This window comes from Dermacentor variabilis, chromosome 8 (assembly GCF_050947875.1).
Source record: "Dermacentor variabilis isolate Ectoservices chromosome 8, ASM5094787v1, whole genome shotgun sequence".
NCBI lineage: Eukaryota > Metazoa > Arthropoda > Arachnida > Ixodida > Ixodidae > Dermacentor > Dermacentor variabilis.
The window spans coordinates 6,701,385-6,725,659 of record NC_134575.1 but is presented as its reverse complement, the minus strand read 5'-3'; the positions used below and the strand labels follow the sequence as shown (position 1 = coordinate 6,725,659).

General features: G+C 46.9%; 1 protein-coding gene across 1 annotated transcript; it reads left to right on the top strand.

Annotated features, from left to right (window-relative positions):
- The first annotated feature begins 2,854 nt into the window (after positions 1-2,854).
- Positions 2,855-21,957, top strand: LOC142590814 (uncharacterized). The gene is made up of 4 exons (XM_075703217.1): positions 2,855-2,903; positions 3,893-4,862; positions 16,259-17,195; positions 21,570-21,957. The coding sequence occupies exons 1-4, from the start codon at positions 2,855-2,857 to the stop codon at positions 21,927-21,929; spliced, it is 2,316 nt and encodes a 771-aa protein (XP_075559332.1). The 3' UTR covers positions 21,930-21,957.
- Positions 21,958-24,275: the final 2,318 nt, after the last annotated feature.

The window sequence follows — 24,275 nt, the reverse complement described above, 5'->3', positions numbered from 1 at the left end:
ATCCGAGATGTTGGTACGACAAATGTATGTGGTGGTGCATTCATTGGAAAAATCGCCATACGCTTGAGCAGAGAGTTCGAAGGGGTGAGTTAAGAAATTTTCTTGCAAGAAATATTTTAACATATATGGCTTATTTCGTAGAAGGTGTAACAGAGAATATTTAGAAGACAAACATGAAATGCGCAGGATATGTCCGCCTTGTTTACACCCCACACCTAGTCAGCGTAGCACTTTATAATAAAAAAATTGCAACGAAACCTGCTACACCACAAAAAGCCTAGTTTCAGATAGTGTAGACACAATGCGGCCTTCATGCGAAATTTTTTCATGTGAAATCCGAGAAGTTCCGCCAGGAAACAATAGCAAAATAGGCATATATTATACGAAAAGAAGGAATGACTGCCGGCTAGAAATGATGCTTGACCTAGAACAGTGAGAAGAAGCGCGGTTCCTCGGTATGACTAGCAGGATCAGGCAGCGCGCATGGCTTGATAAAATCATAAGTCCTAGAATTTGGATGAAAAACAGATTTACACGTGCTCTACTCAGGACACTATTCAAAGGCTGCGAATAAAAAGAGCTATGTAATTACAGGCCCTCTACATTAGCCAGGGCTCTTTCAGTAATATATATACCGGGTGATATTGCTTGGGTTGGCAGCCGCTTATAACATTAATCCTAAAACATCACAAAAAAAATTGTCGATTCAGCTCACAGCGTTTCTGCTCAGTAAAAGTTTGACGGGTCTACACGAGCAATTTATCAGCACCTAAATTTCCGCAGGCAAGAAATGAATAAAATAAGAAAGCATATTTCAGTGATTCTTTCGGTTGTGCGATAACTTACTGCGATAGCAGCATTTTCCAGCTGTGAAGACCATTTCATTTTATATTGCCTGCTTATTTTTAAGATAATTGCGTCCCCACACCACAGGGAACTAGACAACGATGTAGCGGTTATATTAAAATGCATTAATTTAAATAAAGTCTACTGAAAAATATGTATTATCCCATTTTAAATGTAACCACTACACATAAAAACTGTTTTAAATTTCTAGTCAACCTAAATTTATAATGCGGACATCAATGCCCCAAGCTTATAGCAGACAAACGCAATATAACGTCGCAATCGCCAGCACACATTGTTCTTTAGGCCGTCCAAAATCGATGCAGTGCTGAGCATGAATGGAGATAAAATGTAACGTTAAGGACGCAGCGAAACCATGAGAAATGTTAGAACTTCAGTAATATACACACAAATCATGGAATTAAAAAGCGAAAAAGAAATGCGTTGAGCAGCTGGACATAATTTTAAAGGCATGAGTATCCTGAAATTTAGCCCTTTGAAACAACCTTGCTTGTAAAATACACAACTTAATGCGTCCTTTTCTAATTCACTTCGTCTGAACATGGGCAAAACAAATGCACTCACCATTGTGAGATCCACGCTTCTGTGTATCCGAGTTCATCCCACATCGAAGACGGTGGTCACCGGCGCCGACTTTTTCCTACTTGTTTCGCCTATATTAATTCTAACACTCACAAAAATTCGTGGCCACTTTGCTGCGTATTTCAAGATGTAGGCTTCTCAGTGCCGTTGTCAGATGGGAAGAGGACTTGGCACCCGGAAGTGCCGCGTCCGAGAGCTTAGATGTACTCATCGAACCAACATCATCCGATACATTGACCTCGGCACTCCCCCTCTACCCGGGCTGACTGGGCGGGGGGCTTTGGTTCGGGCCAACGGTCCTTCCCGGACAAGGGGGCTGTTGTGGTGCAGTACAACTGAGTTACTGCCCTCAACACACAAACAGCCACGTCGGTCTTACAGACCTGAGTGACCCTCGGGCTGGCTTGACGCAAAAGAGGTCAAGGCATACAACCATGGTCACCGCCAAAGCAATCCGCGGAGCAGCGCGACCACACGAGGAAGGACGACCGCAAGCGAGCATTTTTCACGATAGGAGTGCGCTGACAAGAACGGACAAGACTGCAAGCACTCAGGCACCCAGTCGGTGCTAGCTATGCATAGAAGGGTAAAAGGAAAGGGTGAATGAAGAAAACAGCGTAAACGCCACGCTTTTCCCCGCTGGACCTAGCCCGACCGCATTCTTTGGACGGCAGCGACGGAGGGAGACGAGGAGGACAATAGTGACCCCGCCGCGTTCCCCCCTGCCTTCGAGACACAGCAGCTTGTAGCTGTCTGAGCGCTTGATTCAAAGCATTGACCGGGCTCCCGCGGGTGCCTGGAAGAGAAGCAAGTGGGGGCTGAAGAACGGAAAGTTAGGCCGAAAAAAATATCGGGTATGCGCCGTGTCAAAGACAGGCAAACATGTGAGGGTGTTGACACGGACAAGCACAAACTTTCAACTAATTTTTCTTTCTGTCGGGGACATTCATACAAGGAGCTTACTACGCATGCACGAACAACCAAATCTATTGGAATAAGAGCATGATGATTATGGTCACTGCAACATGCCATGCATGCTAAACAAACAAACAAACAAACAAACAAACAAACAAACAAACAAAAGTTTCACTAATACATATGCGCTCCATCTCGATGCAATATAAAACGGTTCCATCAGCTCTGTGGCACTGTAATTCTCGATTCTCCTCACAGTCCTGATCCTCCAAAGCCGCGGAGCGTACATGGAAAATATACAATGCGCATGCAAATGCGCAATACCATTGTTTCTTATGCAAAGCTAAGGTCCGTGTGCACGATCAATAAAGCCGCGGCTAGTTTGCCCGTTATGCGACTTCCCCTGCTTGCTACGTTGTGCATTGGCTTTTCTCTTTAAGGGGGGGGGGCGCATTTTGGTGAAGGCGAAGTGCAAAAACGGCCGTGTACCATGCATGGAGCTGACATGGAAGAACCACAGGTGGTTACTTCTCCGGGGGGTGGGGTTGAAGTATTTTGTGTAGGGTTAGCGCTATGTCTTCCTAGCAATTAATATTCAAAGTGCTTCGGCTCTCAAATGGCTGTAATACAGTTGGCGTTTGCCGACGCACTGCAAATAAGTTGCGCGAGACCACGTGCCCTCTGCATCGGCGGTGAAGGGCCAAGCACGAAAGAGAGAGCCACAGAGAGTGCTAGCTCTGCTAGGCTGAGGCAACAGGTCCGTGCGGCACGGACGCTTCGCGCGCGTGTGTGCGAGCGATTTTTAAGAGGAAGAATGAAGAGATAAGTGCAGCACTGCAACAGCACTGCACGGGGAAGGGGAGTAAAAAGAGGGAGAGATAGCCGAGTCGGGTGAGAGGAAGAAGGCGGCAAGTAATAAAAAAATATATATATATATATAGTAGAGAAGCGCATGCGGGGCTTAAAGCGGTGCTCCGAGGTTTGATGTATCACAAAACTCAAGCAATGTCGCAAGTGCACGCTTGATGATGGAACTGTGAGCATTGGGGAACAGTAGGCACTGTAGCGTGTCGGATGGCAGGCCGTGCCGACAGTAGGAGTCGCCCAGCACCTCTGTCGGCCCCGAAGGCAGGGCAACGGAGCAGGAGGTGCTCTAGTGTCTCCACACCGTCGCAGTTGCCATACACGGGGCTGCCGGTTCCCGTGAGCCTGTGTGTCCGCGCACACCGTGCCGATTCGTCGAAGCAGCTGGGTGGCTGTGAATGCGCTCCGTCTTCCCCACTGGGGAGAGAGAGCGCATTGAGACGCACCCGTCGTTAGCTGCGGTCAGCTGCGCCTATGGAACGGGCAGGGGCCAAAGAGGTCGACGCCCTAAGCAGGTATCCCCCGCTTCCTGCGAGGCGTGTGGAAACAATTAGCCCTCGTCTCGGGAGCTGGTCGGGAGGGGACAGACTAGCAGGTGTGCCCGCGCGTACGAGGCAAACTGGTTTTTCTCGGCTTTTACTTCGTTTGGACTCTCCCTGTGCAGGCACTGCCAGAAAGGACTGCGACCACTCGCCGCCGCAGCAGTGCCCTCGAATTATGGAGGTCGACCCGCCCGGTCCAGAGGCAACGGACGCCGAGAAAGATGAAGCTGAGAAAGACGAGACGCCCAAAATCGCGAAGCACCTAAGGCACCTGGAAGTCGCGTGTACCAAACGCGGTGACTCGAGCTGTCGCCTGCTGCGCCATCGGCGATCCTTCAACCATGCGCTGCTAGACATCGGTCTGGAGATCTGCGAAGACGCGCGATGCGACAGCGAAAATGGCGTCCGCATTGCCATCACCCAGGCGAGTGGTCGCGGGTACGTATTCGACGGCATACGCGAGGACTCGAACGAAAGGGACGGGCTCGACGTCGTCGGGTTCCTGCTCTCCGAGCACCGCTGCATCACGACTGTGGAATTGAACTGCATCATGAGGCACTGCCCTTTGCTGCTCAAAGCTCTCAGGCTAAACAGGGACGTGGAGTGTGTGGTCGTTTCCGGAATGGATCCTGAGGGTAGCGCGGAAGACGTCGCCGCCTTCAAGGCGGTCAAGTCTATGTCGCAACTGAAAGGGCTCTTCTTTGACACCGAGCGTTGTCCTCCGAAGTACACGAGCAACTTGCGACTGCACGGCCAACTACTAAGAGGAGGCACAAGACAGCTCACCGCCCTCGACGTGGCTAGCGTGGAAATGAGCCCGAAACAGGCGAAACGACTTATCGGGGCACTGACGCGGAATCGAACTGTGACGCACCTGGTCGTCGGTGAGAACGTGTTCACGTCCGGCAAAGAGCTGTCGGGTGCGAACTTCGCCAACTACCTCGTCAACACAGCCACGCTCCGCGCACTGAAGCTGGTCTCGAAACCCGAATTCACGAGCGAACGAGTCATCCGGACACTCGTCCGCGCTGTGTGCCAGATGACCGCGCTGGAAGAACTGGAAGCGGACTTGGACATCAAGATGGTGGGCTTGTGAGTAACTGGGAATTCCTTGATTCATTCGCGAGTGGTACGTGGAAGGTCAGCACTCGTAGCGGCAGCTCGTGACTATCGTTTATTAGCAGGTTTAACCAAAGCGAGGCCTCTCAGCACGTGCCGAAAGACATGACTAAAGCGCTAGCAATGTTTTGTACTGTAACGTATTGTAATCTAGGTTTGATTTGTTTGTCCATCCCTAGTTTTTCTTTTTTTTTTACTTTCTTGTGTTCATATTCAATCAGCGTTTCTTAAATGCAATCTGAAGTACATTTCCGCGTTTATTAATCTGTTTCTTCCTCGCCTATACTCCATTTAATTACTGGCACAAATATTTTGGCAGCAGCACAATCATGACTAAACTATTTCCATACTGCCTTCTTTTTTCTTTTTGTCTCTTCGAAGGAACAAGTGCAAAACAAGGTCGTGTGCAGGGCATTATTGCTAATCGCATCACCATCTGCGCTGCTGCTTTCGCATACGTATCATGGCGTTGCAGTACAGGTCAACGCGTTCGCACCTGTCGCGGAATACTGGACATCTTGTGGCGCCTTGTTCAACCAAAACACGCGAATCTTTTTTTTTCTGTTGCATGCTTTTTGTAGACGTTGTTGGGTTATCCCCTTTCTGCCAAACGGATAAGCATTTCGTGTCCTAGCCGCGTAGAATAATAAAAAAGAGAAAGTAAAGGACAGTTTTCAAACCGAGCTGCATTCGAGCGTTCGTTGTCGACGTGGCAGCCACCCACCGAACGTTAGCCCCTAAGGCACTTGCGGCTAGGTCCAGTATGAAATGAAAAAAGAAAATCCCGCCTTCCCCTCTCGGCTTTCCCGCTCTCCCCTTCGCGCGTCGTGACGCCGCCAGGGTGCTTCGCATCACGCTGGCCGGCCGACGAGGGACGACAGTAGCAACACGAGGAGAGGCGTATTTTCTTGGAATGGAGGCGCTCCGAACCTTTTACGAAGGTTCCATGCAGTCGGCGTGGTGCGGAAGGCGATTAGGGGCGGACAACAGACAATGACCTTCTCGGTCGACTCGTAGCTTTTGCTAGACTGCGCGCAGTTGGAATACGTGGAGAGGAGGAAAGAGCACCAGTGGGGAAGGTAGCAAAGGCGAGCAAGAAACCACATAGTTAATGGAACGTCTGCACCTTTGTTATTACAGTATCATCTATAAAAAATATTGAGGCTGTACGTTCATTGTACACTAATACGCAGCTGCACTACATAAGAAATTTTTGAGCTCGGGAGTGGTTTATAAGCCCTTCCAACTTAAGTACACTAAAATTGGCAATAAATCAGTTTACATTGACGAAGTATTCTTTTCAAACTTCCTTTTTGAGGTTAGAGGTTGATTAGCAGAAAAGAACAAGAAAGCCACAATCTCACTTTTTTTTAACGTTTCCCGCCATAGCCTCCAGCCACAACGGTACGTCATCAGTGATGCTATTGAGTTGGTAGTATTTTCCGCTATTTGGACAGCTGCTGCGCAGTAAAATTTCTGGGAAGTTGCCCAGCTCAGCCTTCTTTGAAATTGCAATGCAGGCAGTCCCGTCTCTAACGATGAAAATCAGCCCCGGCTAGAGTCCATCGAGATCTATGACGTCAAGGCGCGTTGTTGCGTAGACAGCAGCACCCGCTGACGTCCACGCGCTCTGTAGCTGGCACTCCTAGAATCAGCGTGAATTGTTTGCACGAGAGGTCGAAATACGCAATCGACTAATTATTTCACAAATTTTCACCATCTTTTTAACAAATTGCTCTAGGGTACATATTGCAATTTACGACTTTAGCTGGTGAGATCGCAAGGAACAGTCACTCGGAACTAAATCACAGGTGACATTAATTTTGAAATATGCGTTTCGAAAGCCTGCGACAAAATCAACTGGTGTTCCAGATAATTTTATCTTTCATTGCATGAAAGTGCGTTTTATTTCAAGACTAAGTGAAGCAGCAACGCATTTTACCGTCAACTTTGACGGAGCTTACTGGAAATTGATCCTAGTTTCAAAATTCGTTTTCAGTAGATGTGTCTTGAAAAGGTACAACTCACTAGCTTGAGCTCGTAAACTGCATTATGTGCCCTAACATAATGAGTTAGAAAGTTCATTAGCAAGAAATTTCGTAGTTAGTGAATTATATATTTCGATTTGCTGTACATGTCCGCCTCTTCGAGTTATCCGACTCAACGGTTTGGATTATGCTATCTACCACACGTGATTTTTAAAAGTTGTGTTAACTCTTGAAATATTTCAAGTTTCGAATAAGAATCGAATTAACTACACACTAAATATTCGTATTCGACAAGGAACTATTCGGCATTTTTGAATATTCGGAACTAACAAATATTTCGCAACAACAGAATTTGCAAGTCTGGTTACTGTTCTTCGTCTGTTAAACAAAACGTAGCAAATAATCAGAAATACATGACATGACTTTTCGAAGCAATGCCGAAACAAAATAAGTAATGCAAGCGTTGTTTTCAGATTCTTGACGGAAGCCTACATGACAACCTGTGAAATTAGCTTGTGCGTCTTCTAGTGTTTTTGGCCGTTTAACAGGAATTGGTCTCCCTGGTGCAGTATTCGGCCACTCCCTCCCTCATGATCCCTGCAATTAACCCGTGGCCCTCAGTCCCCAGCAGCTGCCACCTGTCCAAGGCGGCTGTCAGACCTGTAACACAGCAGAGGGGGTTAAGAAACGGACCCTGGGTCACCTTTATAACACCCGCACTCTTTCGAGTGCGGCTAGCGTAGCAGGACTCTTCTAGGAACTATCAGGCATTGCTTGGGATATCATTGGCCTTAGTGAGATTAGAACTGGTAAGGCTTATACAGTGCTGACTAATGGCCATTTCCTCTGCCACAGAGATCTCACAGATAAGCAATACGGAGTGGGATTCCTAATCCATAAGGACATAGCGGGCAACATTGACGAATTCTACTGCATTAATGAGAGGGTAGCAGTAGTCGTAATCAAACTTAATAAGAGGTATAGATTAAAGGTAGTACAAGCCTACGCTCCAACATGCAGTCAGGATGATGATGAAGTAGATCAGTTTTATGAAGATGTTGAATTAGGGATGAAAAAAAAAGTGCAAACTCAGTATACTGTAGTAATGGGCGACTTCAATGCAAAAGTGTGGAAAAAGCAGGCTGGTGAACAAGCAACTGGCAACTACGGCGTCGATTCTAGCAACGCTAGAGGAGAGATGCTGGTCGAATTCGCAGAAAGGAATAAGTTTCGAATAATGAACACCTCTTTCAGGAAGCGTGGCAACAGAAAGTGGACCTGGAAAAGCCCTAATGGTGAAACAAGAAATGAAATTGGCTTCATAGTTTCTGCCGATCCAAGCACAGTGCAGGATGTAGAAGTGATAGGTAGGGTAAAGTGCAGTGATCATAGGTTAGCGAGGGCTAGGATTCACCTCAATTTGAAGAAAGAAAGAGCAAAATTTCTCAAGAAGAAACAACCTAAAGTCAACCTAAAGGCAGTAAGGGTAAAAGCAGACAAATTCAGGCTGTTACTTGCAAACAAATATGCAGCCTTAGAACAGAGAGATGAAGATAACATAGAGGTAACGAATGAAACCGTAACTAGGCTGGCTTCAGAGGCAACAATTGAAGTGGGAGGCAAGGCACCAAGACAACCAGTAGGCAAGCTCTCCCAAGTAACAAAGGGCCTAATAAAGAAACGACAAAGAATGAAAGTGTCCAACTCAAGAGATAAGATAAAATTCGCGGAACTGTCAAAACTGATGAACAAGGCGAAAATAAGGGATATTCGAAGTTATAACTTGAGAAAGACTGAAGAAGCCGTAAAAAATGGATGCAGCCTGAAATCAGTGAGAAGAAAACTTGGCATAGGACAAACCGGGGGGGGGGGGGGCGGTGCAAAGAGAAGGAAAGACAGGGAGGTTAGCCAGTGTAAGGACAAACCAAGATGTATGCACTGGAAGATAGGCATGGTAATAACATCAGCTATCTCGAAGGTGTTGTGAAAGCAGTGGAAGAATTCTATACTGACATGTACAGTACCCAGAGGAGTCAGGATACCTCCGTTCGAAGCAGTAATGAACAGGATACAACTCCTCCTGTAACTATCGATGAGGTAAGAAGGGTCTTGCAAGACATGAAACGGGGAAGAGCGGCAGAAGATGGAATAACAGTGGATTTAGTCAAAGATGGAGGAGACATAATGCTTGGAAAACTGGCGGCTCTCTATACGAAGTGTCTATCGACTGCAAAGGTCCCAGAAAACTGGAAGAATGCAAATATTATACTAATCCACAAAAAGGAAGACGTTAAAGAATTGAAAAATTGTAGGCCCATTAGCTTACTCCCAGTGTTCACCAAAATATTCACCAAGGTAATCTGCAATAGAATAAGGGCAACACTGGACTTTAGCCAACCAAGGGAACAGGCTGGCTTTACCCTCCAATGTATCCCATCCATGTCATTAATCAGGTTATCGAGAAATCCACAGAGTACAATAAGCCTCTCTATATGGCTTTCATAGATTACGAAAAAGCATTTGATTCAGTAGAGATACCAGCAGTCATAGAGGCATTGCGTAATCAAGGAGTACAGACCGCTTACGTAAATACCCTGGAAAATATCTACAGAGATTCCACAGCCATTTTAATTCTACACAAGAAAAGTAGGCAGATACCTATAAAGAAATGGGTCAGACAAGGAAACACAATCTCTCTAACGCTATTCACTGCGTGCTTGGAAGAACTATTCCAGCTATTAAACTGGGAAGGTTTAGGAGTAAGGATCGACGGCGAATACCTCAGCAACTTTAGGTTTGCCGATTCAGCAACACTGCGTACGAATTCCAACAATTGATTGAGGGAGAGTATAAGAGTGGGGCTGAAGATTAATTTGTAGAAGACAAAGATAATAGAGAGTTTTAGCTTAGGAAACGCAAGCGGCTTGCGTACGCAAGCCGCTTGCGTCCCCTAAGCTAAAACTCGCTAATGATAAATAACCGGGCAAGGGAACAAAAGTTCAAGATCGCAGGTCAGTTTCTAGTCTGTGAAGGAGTACGTTTACCTAGGTCAACTAATCACAACTAATTTAGACGCCGGGTTCCAAGTTGACGCAATATGTTTAGATTTTTCTAAGGCATTTGACCGTGTTCCACACCATAGGTTGTTACTTAAACTTTCACAGCTTAACATTCACCCTACTATAATTGCATGGATCACCGATTTTCTCTCATCTAGAATTCAGTTTACATCAGTTAACAATTCCAACTCATGTTATGCTGGTGTTACGTCTGGAGTTCCACAAGGCAGCGTACTTGGACCTTTACTCTAATTTATATTAATGATTTACCCAGTTGCGTGTCATCTAAAATCAGACTATTTGCAGACGATTGTGTAGTTTACCGATGTGTAACAAGTAATACTGATAGCCACTTACTACAAACTGACCTGGACGCAATACGTGCATGGTGTTCTAATTGGTTAATGCCATTAAATATTTCCAAAACTAAACTCATGTCTTTCACCAATAGGCCACGAATTCTAACCACCTACTCCCTTGATAACAACCCTGTGGAACTCGCAACTACTTACAAGTACCTTGGCATCAATGTTCAGTCAAACTTATCATGGAATAATCAAATTAATCTTACCCTTGCCTCTTCAAATCGTACTCTCGGACTTATTAAACATAACTTAAAAGAAGCCCCAATGCATGTTAAAAAGCTAGCATACACAACATTAATCCGTCCTAAACTAGAATACGCGTCTGCCATCTGGGATCTCGAACAAACTTATATCATCAGTAACATCGAAGCCTTGCAGAACCGTGCTGCGCGATTTATATTTTCAGATTATTCACGTTACACCAGCGTCACCTCGTTAAAGAATAAAGCTGACTTGGACAACTTATCACTTCGCCGTAAAATTTCTCACCTAACACTTTTCCATAAGCTTTATCACCATCCATCACTTCACGATGATTTCTTTCAGTCACCAACAGTTATTTTTCCACGCCGTGACCATCCATACAAAGTCAAACGCATTAACTGCCAGTCATCCCATTATGCATATTCGTTCTTACCACGCAAAATAACTGGATGAAACGCCTTACCATCAGTCATTGCCACAGAACCAGACTTGACTAAGTTTCAACATTTAATTCGCTCACGACTTGTCGACTAATCGTATTATTATTCTTTTTTGGGACTTTTACAGTGTTTTCGATGTTTGTTGGTGTTTTTCATTGCAGTTGCCTTATGTTCTCCTAATATGTACTAATTTTTTCTCTGTAATAATTGTAACCTAATTATCTTGTATATAACCTATGTTTCACTGTATTATTGCTTCTGTTACACTCTCTTGTTTTTAGTATGTACAAACTATGACCAGTGCTTGTGATTGCCCCCCCCCCCCTTGTAATACCCTCGTAATGAGGGCCTTTGGGGGTATTTTGAATAAATAAATAAATAAATAAATAAATAAAACCCTGACCATGAGAAGGAAATTCACAGAAGAATAAAAATGGGTTGGATCGCATACGGCAGACATTGTCATCTCCTCACTGGAAGCTTACCATTATCATTGAAAAGGAAGGTGTACAATCAGTGCTTTTACCGGTGCTGACATATGGGGCAGATACTTGGAGTCTGACGAACAAGCTTGAGAACAAGTTAAGGACTGCGCAAAGAGCGATGGAACGAAGAATGCTAAGCATAACGTTAAAGGGACACAAAGAGAAAAATTATTTATTCTGCATCAGTAAATTACCATTCTACAATACCAAAAACACGACTCTCACCTACGATAAGACTCTTGGTAAGCCAGAAAAAGCGCAAGAACGAAAGACGGGTGGCGACCCGCCTCCTTGACGTTCTCGCGCCTGATGGCTGTGACGTCATGGATTTGGATGGCGTCTCCAAGGGCAGGGTGTCTACCAAGTTGACATTACCGAATTCCCTGAGTTTTCCAGGTTTTCCCTGAGTTCCTTTGCAAAATTCCCTGAGTTATGCAGAACTGTTTTATGCCAAGACGGGCTGAAACCATATCGCCCGATGCTGTCACTCTCTAAGAAGCATATGAAAAAAAAGGACAACTTAATGAAATTTGAATACTAAGGAGTAGTGTTTATGCTATTCAAAAAAGAATATAAGGGAGGGGTTAGTAAAATGTATAGCAAATAAAAAGCCTGAGAAAAAAATTGCAAATCGAGTCGGACATTCTCAAATACAAATAAAAAGGAGATGCATACAGAAGCAAATATTGTCGAATATGAGCTATTTCTATCAACTGATAGCAAGCTCAGTGGTATGAGGCCCGAACTTTGTCACAATTGAGATTCTCTCTCAACAGCTCGTAAGTCAACCTCAACTGCCCTGACATACTCTCAGCCCGCGAATGACGCCTCAGTGTTGTGTTTCACTGCTTTAAAGAGTTTATTTTGGTTTGGATGAGAGACACCTGCATCTCAGCATCAGCCAACACTGCTTTTTTGAGCTCAAAACGGCGGCAGCACGCTTCCTTTCCCGTTCATTCCCCAATGCGTAGGTCCTTTCTGTTCTTGTCCGCCTTCCGCCACTCATTCGCCACACGGACCAATTGAAGCATCTTCTTGGTCAGTTTCAAATTCCACGTCCGATTTTTCGAACTCCCCAGAGGCCCCGAAAACATTCGAAAATCGGCCGTTTGGAAAAATGAATGCATGTCATTTACTGCCCTTAAAGGCTCAATCCGCCACAGGCACATTCGAAAACGCTGTGCAGGCCTGTCAGTACACGTATTAGGCATATTGGTGCTTGTACTGTGACAAGAAATACCGGGTTCACGCGTGTATAATTAAGGAATACATACTGTGTCCTGTGGCAACAGCCCCTTCCCACGCTTGTTATGCTTCACTGCAATAGAGTGTTTTAGTTGAGCGCCTTTACGGTACGCTCCGCTCCGAGCTGCCCCGCTATGCCACAGCGGAGTGGAGGGCGATTTGGATCAGAGAGCAAACTGGTATATCCTATATTCTAATTGTCATTAGGAGAAAAACATGGAGCTGGGCAGGTCATGTAATGCGCAGGTTACGTAACCATTGGACCATTAGGTTTACAAAATGGGTACCAAGAGAAGGGAAACGCAGTCGAGGACGGCAGAAGACTAGGTGGGGCGATGAAATTAGGAAATTCGCGGGCGTTAGTTGGAATCGGTTGGCACAGGACAAAGGTAATTGGAGATCGCAGGGAGAGGCCTTCGTCCTTGCAGTGGATATAAAATAGGATGATGATGATGATGGTGATGATGATGATGATGAGTCATGTAGTAGTTTTATTTCTTACGTTAAACCGGCGACGCTTTTCTTGCAACGGACCCTCTTACATGTGTCTATGGCGCACAATTTATTCAGAGCTACCTCCTTCTTATTTCCCTCTCTCTTTCCGCATCCGTTTGTTCCGCAACCAAGCTCTAAATTTGTTGAGAGGCTGTTCATTCAGCTTTTTTAACGAGTGATGTTTATGATTGATACTTTGCCCCTACTAGTTAGCTGTCCTTTCTGCGCTAGTCTACAATAGTAGCACCTAAATATTCCGAAATAAATATTCCTGCTGTACAGAGTTGCGTTTGAATATTTGATTTCCTATTCGATACTTTCTGTTCGTCTTCAAAAATTTTGATATTAGCCCATCTCTACTTGGCACATAAAGAAGCACAAGGCAAACTGGAGCTGGTGTGCCCTCTTGCTGAGGACACACAAACCCAAGCGAGCTAGAGATGCTTTCGTGTTGCACAGCCTCTTCTGTACAGGTATTTTTTAAAATTATCAGCATATAGCAAAACTTTCAGCAGAATACTATAAGTGTTTATAGCCAGTCTATTGAAAAATAGAAGTAAATCATGTGTGATGTCATCGTACAACGGTGTAAAGACCTTGTAAAAGGTTACCAAGCCGGCACGACCCAGGCTACTCGCACCAAAAGATAAAGTAACAAGAGCGGAGAGACTAAGATAACAAGAGCAGATAATGTTCCTACCTCGTATAAGTTTTTGTTGAATGCGTAAAGCACAACCTTCCATGTATTTTGTTTAAGTACGCTATTTTTCTTAATGTTACTTCCAGTGTTCCTTTACCTGCGCTGCTGCATAAACAGCCAGTTGCTGTCATTTTGCAGGGGCAGCCACCTCGTCAAGCTGCTCAGTGCAGTAGCTTTTTGCGGCTGCTCCTCTTGTTTTTTCACCAGAAAGGAAAACAAGGCATAGCATTGGACTGAAGTGAAACACGTGCTTTTGTGAAACATGGATCCGACGCTACCCATGACGGACATAAATTGCATCAAATTTAAAAATGTGAGAGTGCCACGCAGCTGGACAGAACTCGCTTCTCTAGGACACGATCAGTCATTCAGTCTCTCACTGAATTGATAAAATTAATATATTACATTTAGAAGAGCCGCTAACGTTAGAATGACTTGGTCGATTACTCGAGGTCAATGGCGCAGTGTAGCACACATATCGGCCCGCTTGGAAGATATCTCGATTATCACAAGACGAGTTCGTATGTAGTCGTGAAGAAGTAGGTTCGCTACCTTAATTCCTGTCGTGCATGAGCAAGCGAAATTTATTTGTTTATAGATACTGAGATCCCTTTCGGAAAAACGTAGCACTATGAAAAATTACACCCTTGAAGGGTGGATTGGATGCCCAAACACCCTTTTGGCACCCTTGCCTTTCAGAAGCTTGAAAGTGGGCGTGTTTGTTACAGAAACACCCTCATGCGCATTTCATTACTCCAGGATGCTAAAAGGGTGTTTTGTGAGACACACTTTACGTCACTTAAGGGTGCTCGGGCACTTCAACATTTCGAGCAAATAAAAACCCATGCGTGCTTATTTCACAGCGGTTTGCGCCAAGTCATTGTTCGAGCACGTCATATGGTCACTGATACTTCACGTATGTGGAGAGTCCCCAGTGGTTAAGAGGAAAGATAGAGCTTCTTCTTTTATTTCTTAACCTGCATTTCACTTTTTATTTCTGGCTTCGTTTAAATTGTTGCAGCTCTGTATTGTTTTATGGATCAGCTGCCAAGCTTCAGCGAATCATAGTGTCAGCCAATTATCGTTTTCCTGAGCATGTTCCTTCAGCGTCGGCGCTGGAGCAGTATTATGTGCAGTACGTAAAGACACTCTTGCATGCTCTATCTTTTTTAATAAACATTTGCATGTGCATGCAGAGCACTCTGCTACCGACCACAGCATTTATTGCGAAGGTGGCGATCCCCGGTCGTAAAGTGAGGCGACACGACTTTTTTGTTCGCCTCTCTCCTTCCCGCTTTTTAGATTTTACAGCTCTCTTCGCCTAAGTTGTTTCACCTTGGTGCTAGTTTATTGATAAACCGAAGAGCGTGGCGTAAACCACTAGCTCGAGGCGCCACCACACTCTTTGAGGCTGTATTATTCTCTGTAGCAGTGTCGGCGGAGGAAGAAAGAAAAGCGGTGTGGCCGACAGATATAACTTCTGGCTGGTACTTTGCAGATCCACAGTTAGAATCCAAGTGTAGTGCTACGTGTTTTTTTTTCCTTCGCTCACTTTTTTTATAAACGTATCGAAAAGCACTTCGGGACTAGATCAGCGGATGTGCGAATGACTAGGGTAGTGATAAAAATATTTCGTTGCAAAAATAAAACATACCGTCAGTTTGGGAAAAAGGGTAAACACCTATTGGGGAAAAGGGTAAAAAAAATCGCTCCATCACATGAATGTGTGAGTTCGCTGAAACCCGCTTTTCTATGAGTGCAAAGGGTTGATTACAGACACAATAAAACACCATTAACGGTGCGAGTTTCATTAGTATGTGGTACAATTTAGTAAACAACAAAACGAAAAGAGCCTACATGAGAAGCAAGTCATTTTGCATACAGAAGTACACATATCACTGTAAGCGGGCCAGAAAGCACGAAAACGTGTCTTGTGTGAGTGAGATAACTTTATTCGGAATCCGGCGATTGGGAGGCCCGGGCCTGGGGCCGCTTAGATGGCCACTGGGAGCTGTTGCTCACGTACGGCCTCCATGGCTTGCTGGACGGCCCAAAGTTGGTCTTGCGAGTCCTGAGCTGAGCAGCGCGGCCGATCACCGCGCCCATAGATTTTCCGGGTACTCAGCCCAGAACTTCATTTGTAAGTTCATTCTAGTCGGTGATAATCTGTGCAAAATTGGAGCACCTAAACAGTTTTTTTTTTGTCGTTGTTAACGGGTTCGAGAATGTCGTTTTCCTCTAGTGTAACTAGGTAGGCAAGTGAAAATTTTCGGAGTGTCATTATTGTAATGACCATTGGTTGGCTCGTCGACATATGCGATTTCTGCGGCTAACTTGGGGGATGCCACTTTTCTCCCTGAGGCCACTCACTCCGCCCTTCTGCCGCAGTTCCGCGCGGGTCGCCCTCTTCGCCCAAGTGGTGGCGGAAAACTCGACCCTGCGCCGTCTCCGGCTTCCGTCGGTGGCCTGCGGCTGCTCTCAAGCGGAGGACGCCCTGGATCACCTCGACCCCCCGGACCCCGACGCCGCCGAGAAGATGGCGCACTTGGCCCGGGCCGTGCGGAGCAACGCCGTGCTTCGCACACTCGAGATAGACTTGGGCGGTTTCGGCGTAGGCGAGTGCCGCGAATTCTTCAACGCGGTCGGCGACAACGTAACGCTGATCTCGGTAATTGTCCGACGGCTGCCCGCCGAAGTGGAAGTGAACGGCATCTGCGAAACAATCCGGGATCGCGGGCTCAAGGACAGAGTCCACATCGGGCAGCATCACCTGACCCCGCTGGACATCGACACGCTGCCCCGGTGTCCAGAAATCACCGGCGTCACCCTCAACGGCAGGCACTTCGCCGATGACATGGCCCGGTGCAAGGAGATGATTGATAAGCTCGCTAGCTGCCCCCACGTGACGTCAGTTCGCGTGGACACCTGGTACTTCAGCGACTCCACGTACAAGGTGTTCACCGATTACGTGACCAAAGCGACGACGCTCAGGGAGCTCGAGGTCAACGTGGCCGGCATCCCGGAAGCGCGCACAGACGAGGCCCACCTGAAGATCGAGAGAGAGCTGATGTACGCCGTGGGCCATAACCCCAGCCTGATCGAGGTGGACATCACGGGCATCCTGCTGTACAACAAGTACTGCGCCGTGCTCGCGGACGCCGCCGCGGCCCAGTGCGGAAGGCTGACGCACCTGCGCATCACGCCGGCCAACACGATGAACCCGGCGTACGCGAACCTCTTCATGCCGCACCTTGTGAACAGGCCCCCGCGGCACGTGCGGGTGGACTTCTACAACTACAAGAACAGCGGACACGCCTCCTTGCGGGTACGATTCGTACAGCGTCAGGTTATGTGCGTGCTGTGGTATACAAACGCGGTTACCCGTAGAGGCTGTGTGTATATAGCTGCATGGTGTGTGGCAATCCTCACGCACTACCACGAGTGCTTTCGTTCGTAACGGGTAAGGCAGAATGCTTGTAACGTCAAGCATTGAATGCAAACTAAAAACCCAGTGGCACGTCCACCGTAGCCCCAGAGACACGTAATTGCAGACTGCACTATCGCCGGGATCGACCCACGAAAACAGCGACATGGGCTCGCCCGCCAGAACGTGACTGTAATCGGATATAACATACGGCAGGTTTGTGCGACATTGTAGAATCACAGCCCAGCGAAGCTGTGTTTCGCGAGCAGTTGAATTCGTTTGTCTGTTATTAAATTACACACTTTAAAACGCTGCCTCATATGACTAGGTGGTACCCGTCTGCAACGTTGCCCGCATATAACGTATTTGAGAATTTGCATAAAAGGATTTTTTAGGCAAGACTCATTTCTCCCAAACTTGATCTCGATGGCTGTGGTAATTACTGCGGCACTGTGGGCTAAATTGTGTGCCTTAACTAGTGTACGTACTTTGAACGTTGCCTACACATCGCCCATGACCTGCCCCAAATTTACACGAAATATACTCGTAAATAAGGTGATTCGCTTAGTTCACCGAGGAGACTCGTGAATATAAAGAAAAATTGAGGGTTCAGTAATTATTTGCAACGATCGTGATCGCGCCCCACACATCACTCATAACAATGCTCCCATATCCAAGGAAGCTGTGCCACCTACACTTCCTTTAAGGACCACGCAAGAAGTTGAGAACGAGATGCCGTATAACGCTGTCCAGCACTTGCAGAAAGCTGTAATTTATTCACACGCATTAAACTTAGCCTTCACTTTGTGCTAATGTTCTCTTATTTTTCCTTAAAATTTTAATTATAGCTTTCCCAAGATAGCGGGCTAAATTCGCCGTTTATGAAAGACACCCATAACGGTCCAGAGCGCTCGCACACGTAATTTACGGCTAAGCCCGAATTTAGGTGACGCTCTCGAAACTTTGCCCACCAATCGTTCATAGGACGGCCCCTATTTCCTTATAGCGTTAACTTTGTGATAGATGAGCTTTTTCAGGACAATGGGCGAACTTCCTACGCGGTTCGAAAAATAAATACGCTTGCGAAGCTCTCCGCGGAACGCTTGACTGAGTAATTTGTGTCAAAGGCTGTAATCAACCTACACACTTCTCCTTTTCTGTGCTAGTCACCATAACATGGCCACTACGGTCTCCAAATATAAAATTTCTGTCATCGGAGAAGCGTCTCATGTAACACAAGGAAGAAAACCAGGGCTTAACACTTTTCATTTAGCCCCTTCAGGTAACGCAGACATGTCAAAATTTGGCTGCACATCACCCATAACACGAACCGCATTTATCTTAAATATAATCTCTGCGAATGACTTAGTTTTAACTGAGTGACCTTGAGAAATTAGATTTAATCGTTACAGGTTAAATATCATTAAGACAAAAATGCAGATGTAGAAAAATTGAGCAATAATAAAATTATTGCTTGGTTTCCTTCTAGCCACTCTGTTTCGCTATGCAGATCGACGTGCAGTCAAAACAACTTATCGACCTCAGCTAAACTTTGCCCACGACTGCCACGTTGCTGCAAAATATTTTGCTAGCCTATTCATAACGCCACTGGCTGTGCTCCTTGTGCAAGTTGCATTCTAACCTGCGGATCTGCTGCCTCCGGGGGTCATGCTATCGCAAGCGTTTCAAAGCATTGCCGCTCAAAGCCACGTGTTTCATGGCGGAGTTTGAAGGGGCTGCCTCAGAGGGATCAACGCGTATCACAATGCAGTACGCGCCGCTCGCGTAAACCCTTCTTATTCATGCATTTATTCATGCGAAAGCGTCAAATGGCCCACTGGGCGAAAAAGCCGGCGGCGTCTGATTCGCTGCGACGCCGCGTCAAAAGCGCGCTCATGACGGTGGCTCGCTTTTGCTGGCTCGGGTCTCGACCAGTGGCCTCGACGACGGAGCAGAGCGGGCGAAAGGGAGCACCTGTGCGGCCACTGTGTTGCGCGCGGGGGGAGGGCGTTGCCGCGACGTGCGTCACCCTCGCTCTTGCACTCGGAAGCCCGTGCTATTCGCGCGGATTCTTGTCCGCGCAAGCTCTCGCTGCGTTCTAACTGCGCCTCGGTAAGGCCACATCAAAACGCATCAAGCGTCTCAAAGCGCTCGCGTGCCCGCGAGGAGTTCATGACCACTGAATGCTTCCGCATTCACAACTCGTAAGTTTTTAGGTGTCCTCGTTTCTTAACGCGATAGCGTTAAGGGCCCCGTCTCGCAGAAAATCCGGTGTCGCCCATTAACAAAAAAAAAAAAAAAAATCGAACCACCCGTACTCAGGCCCTCCCTGTGGCGCAAGGAAGCTACTGAACAAATTGAATTTCTCAAGCTAAAATACGTATAAAAATCGTAAAGTACAACTTACACACAACCTATAGACATGATAGCGTCGGATTGTTATTTGATTATACGAGAAAACATAATTCTGTTAGCGAAAACTCAAAGAAATCCCTTTTCCAGCGTTTCTACCACCCAAAGACCGGCCACGGCGTTCGCCATTTGCGCGCGCCGATGCGCGAGCATCTCGGGGGCCACGGAGCGGCGCGCCCGGTTTCTTGCAATACCTCCAGAAGGCGATCGCCTCCACCACATCGTGGTCCACAGAAGTAGCCGCGTTTCTACCAGAGGGCTCACATTCGTGCATAGCGTTCGCGGCCAGCGTTTCCCGGTAAACATTACGGTTACGTACGCTTCAGTTGTCAGGAAGCGTGAGAAGCAGTGAGGGATCTTTGAATGCTATCGCGTTCCACTCTTAAAGTCCGAAGCACCTTTTAAAGACGAAGCTTAAGCGTCCCCTATCTTTTTATGCATCTTTTTTGACATTTAGTTAAGTCAGCCGCTAAAGCGTGTAACGCTGCTTGCGCTTATAGCCCTGTACGCGATACCTTGATTTTGGCACATTTTGGTTTCTACGCTTAGTTTGAGGCAAGTACCATTTACGGATAAACTGCATTCACGTGTTATTACTTGTAGGTGGTGTTCGTACTTTACGATTGCCCATTAGTGTTTAATTTCTCCGCGACAGTGCTTGCCGCTGGCACTATTGCAATTGGTATTCCGTGATTGTAAGGCATCGACTGTCGCGTTGGGATAGAGCCAGCGACGTCGTGCTCAAAGGTAAACTGCAACGACATTTAAATTTGGCTAAATCGGTTAAAAGTAAATAGTGTATGGCCATTGAGACATGCTTGGCAAAGCTAAAGGGCTGGTAATTGTCTAATTTCTGTTCCGCAGCCTAGCACCTAAGCAGGCGACGCGCGCACCTGGTGGTTATGGCATACGTTCCCGGCACGTCGCCTCCGACATTTTCCAGCGCGCCTTGTGCGCCGCCTAATCTCGGAACTCGTGCCTAGGAGCCGCGCATTCTGGGTCATGCGTCCCTTCGGCGAGCGGTAATGACGGCGTTCTTACTATATATATATATACACACACATATATATATATATACTTTCTTTAATTTGAGCTTTGGTGTCAAAAACAGCTGCTTTAGCTTTTCGTGACGCATCCGCTGTTATTCAATGCGTAAAATTTCGCAATGAGGCAGTTCTATATCTACCCTATCTGAAACCAGGCTTTTTACGAGGCCCAAGGTTTAAGGACTACTGATATGACATTTTCAACTATTCATTTTTTGTTCGTTAAACAAAGGTTCTATACCACGAAACCACGGAAAAGAAAGCGAACTGCCTCAGAATGCCATAGAATAAATTTATTACAGTAGTTTGCCTGCCGACAGTTACGGTTTCATTTCGCAGGAGGTTACTGCACTGTGACGTCATGACGCAGAATGCGGTCACGTAGGAACAGGACATTGCGACGTTTTGGCACTCGCTTCCGCTCACTCGGTCACGTGCCACGCTGCTGCTCGTTGTGAGTGGACCATAGTCTAGTACATTCTAGTTGTGAGGTCCGATGCAGAAACGTAGCAGACGAGATAGCAAGCCGGAGCTAGTGTCCAAACGTCGCAATGTCCTGCTCCCGTGTGACCACATTCTGCGGCGTCATGACGTGACGAAGCAGTAAAAACAAAACTGAAACTTCCTGTACATAATCTATTACATTCTTTTTCAGGGCACTCCGAGCCTTGTCAGTGCCTTTTTTAAGGCTTTAGAAGTCCCGAAACTTCATTTGACGCACAAAAATGATGAGCCGGAAATACCGTGTCAGTACTTAGTAACTCCGTTTCATGTTTTCACGCCTTTACTTACGTTCTCTCTGTCGCTGGCCACGCAGGAAATCACGGCGCGAAACAACAACAACGTCTCGGCGGCGGCTCGCTACGTGCTGGGCGACTGGAACTGCGACGACGGCGCCCGGGTGCTCGAGGTGCTCCACGACCACCCGTCGCTGGTGCGCTACGTGCGGCGCAAGGCCGAGCTGGGCACCGTCGAGGCAGACGGCAGGATCGCGCGCGCCCTGAAGCGCGTGCGACGCTGTGACCTCGACGAGTACATGAGACTGGCCGGCGTTGTCAAGAGACGCGTAGTGTGCACCAAGCAGAAAGGCGTCCGCCTGCAGATCGCAGACATCAACGAGTACTGCTGGCTGCACCTCCGCCTGTACCTCAAGGTCGCGGACGTTGTGGGAGTTTGAACTGACAAATATAATTTAGACACGGTCACTTTCTTTCTTTTTTATTTCATTACATAAAGGTCCGGGACCTTCAAACTCCAGAAAGAATACTGGGAGGCTTCGGGGGGTCCTAAATATTTGAATAGATTTTCTAAAGACAGTTTCGGTTTCGTTTTCCAGAAGGCGACTGTCTCGCAACGTCATGGCGCAGAAGGTTGTCACGTAGGAGCAGGACATCCTGGCGATGTTATGGCAATCGTTCCGGCACGCTCGGGCGCCCCCCTTTGCTGCGCGACGCGCCCTATGCAGCAGCACAGTAGACGACCAGGCGAGCCGGAGCGAGTGTCAAAACGTCGCAATGCCCTGCTCCCACGTGGCAATCTACCGCGTCGTGACGACACAGCCACCCCCGGGAAACAACACCAAAACTGGCTGTAGAAAAGCTACTAAAATATTTAGGGCGCTCTGGAAGCTTGCAAGTATTTTTCTAGGGTTCAGAAGCCTATAGCATTTCTATTCACCGCAAAAAAAAACAAAGAAAAAAATAATGAGCCATTCAACTCTGCGAAGACGATGAGCAAAACGAGAACAAGGTGTAAGCAGCAGCCAACGCTTCGTCAAGTGTACTCGTCTTCTTCAAGGCGACATATGCTTTCCTGGCCACAGTGTATATATATATATATATATAGGTGGCGTTGTTCTAAAGGGGAGAGGGCGTAAGGCGGGTGGGCGAGGCAACGAGCGAAGGTGTGTTGGCGGCGAGGGTGTAGAATTGAGAATAAAGGAGTCCTATGCACAAGGCCAGTGACACGGCCGTCTGTCAATCACGTGTCAACGCCTTGTGTCAGCCAGCGCATCAAAGGCGTGCGCACTAGCCTTGTATTACCTGTTTCACTGTTGGTCGCGGGCTATTGTGTCTCTGAAAGAGATAACAGGAGCGGAAGAAACCGGTGCTCGTGAGAAAAAAGAAATACTGAAATAGAATAAATAAAAAAAGAAAAAAAAGGAAAAAAAAAACTCGGCAACCAAACTAAATGTTGTTGCCTACAGCTTGAAATTTAGCATAGCGAACAGATTCTAAAGCTCCCTTTGAAACGTTTATGCCTATTGGTTGCAATGTCTTGAACTTATGGATAAGGTATGATTCCCTGTATTTTCTTTCTCGTCCAGAACGGAAATTTGACTGTAAGATGAGGAGTTCATCAAAGCTATGACCTGGTTGGTTGAAATGCTCGGCGACAGCTTTGGGAAAGCTTTTTAGCTGTGTCCGCGCGATGTCCGTTTAATGTGACGTACGTTCATTATTGTGCCGTTTCACCGAGAGATTGTTTCTTACAGAAGGAACACTCAAGCATATAAATCACATCCGAACTTGTACAAGTGAAGCTAGCTTCACTTAGAGGTCTTAGAGGTGCACGCTTTCGACACGCCAGCTGACGCACGGCCGTTGACACGTGACTGGCAGACGGTCGTGTCACTGGCCGTGTGCACAGCACTCACTTATTCTCAATTCTACACCCTCGCTGCTAACATACCTTCGCTCGCTGCCTCTACCACACTCCTTACGCCCTCTCCCCTTTAGAAGAACCCCACCTGTTTTTACTCGTTGCGAGGAAAGCATATGTCGCCTTGGGAAGAGTCCACATGTCGAAATGTTAGCTCCTGCTTTCGCCTTGTTCTCCTTTTGCTCGTCGTCTTGCATTTCCATCTCCCGCCTTCCCCGTGTTGCCACTCTGTGAAGGTGGTTGACCAGCGAAGCTGTTGGCAAACAACACGGAGGTGACACATAATTTTGAAAGAAAAGGCACGAACTCATTTATTGACTTGATGGGTAATCATCGTGACGAAAAGTACGCACACTCATTTATTGTCTGACCGGTGGTCATTATTTGACTCGCACCTGCAATCACACTCTTTATGTCAAATCGATGCAAGTACGCCGCTGGGTGGTCGGCTGGGCCGGATCGGTGTGGCATCGCAAAGGATCGGTCCGCAACACGCAACGCGTAAACCTCTCCCTTTTCGGCACCGACGCATCCACATTGACAACGACAACAGGGACAGAGTCATCGCAACTGATTCACGCAAAGTGAGTAGTCGCAAGCCTTACGGGGCTGCGAGTCATTTCATTTTTTGCTTGCTTACGGGAGCACGAATGCTTACGGGGGTATGAGCAATTGATGATGATAGTTTTTGTTCACGAAAAACAAAAGTGCACGGAACCCTAGTCGTATACAGCTTCGCTGTAAAAAAAAGGGGGGAGAGGTGTCAGCACTCCTATAAAGACCGCCGCCCAAGGACTTCTGTAGGTCTTACCTAAAGCCTCAGCCCACTGTCCTCGTCCGCTGCCTATAGGTTAAGGCAGCG

Excerpts from the sequence above, each read along its gene's own strand:
- LOC142590814 (XM_075703217.1), top strand. The coding sequence starts at position 2,855 with ATGCATGGAGCTGACATGGAAGAACCACAGGTGGTTACTTCTCCGGGG. Across the intron at positions 2,904-3,892 it reads GGTGGTTACTTCTCCGGGGG|GCACTGCCAGAAAGGACTGC; the intron begins GTGGGGTTGAAG and ends CTCCCTGTGCAG. Across the intron at positions 4,863-16,258 it reads GACATCAAGATGGTGGGCTT|TTCCGCGCGGGTCGCCCTCT; the intron begins GTGAGTAACTGG and ends CTTCTGCCGCAG.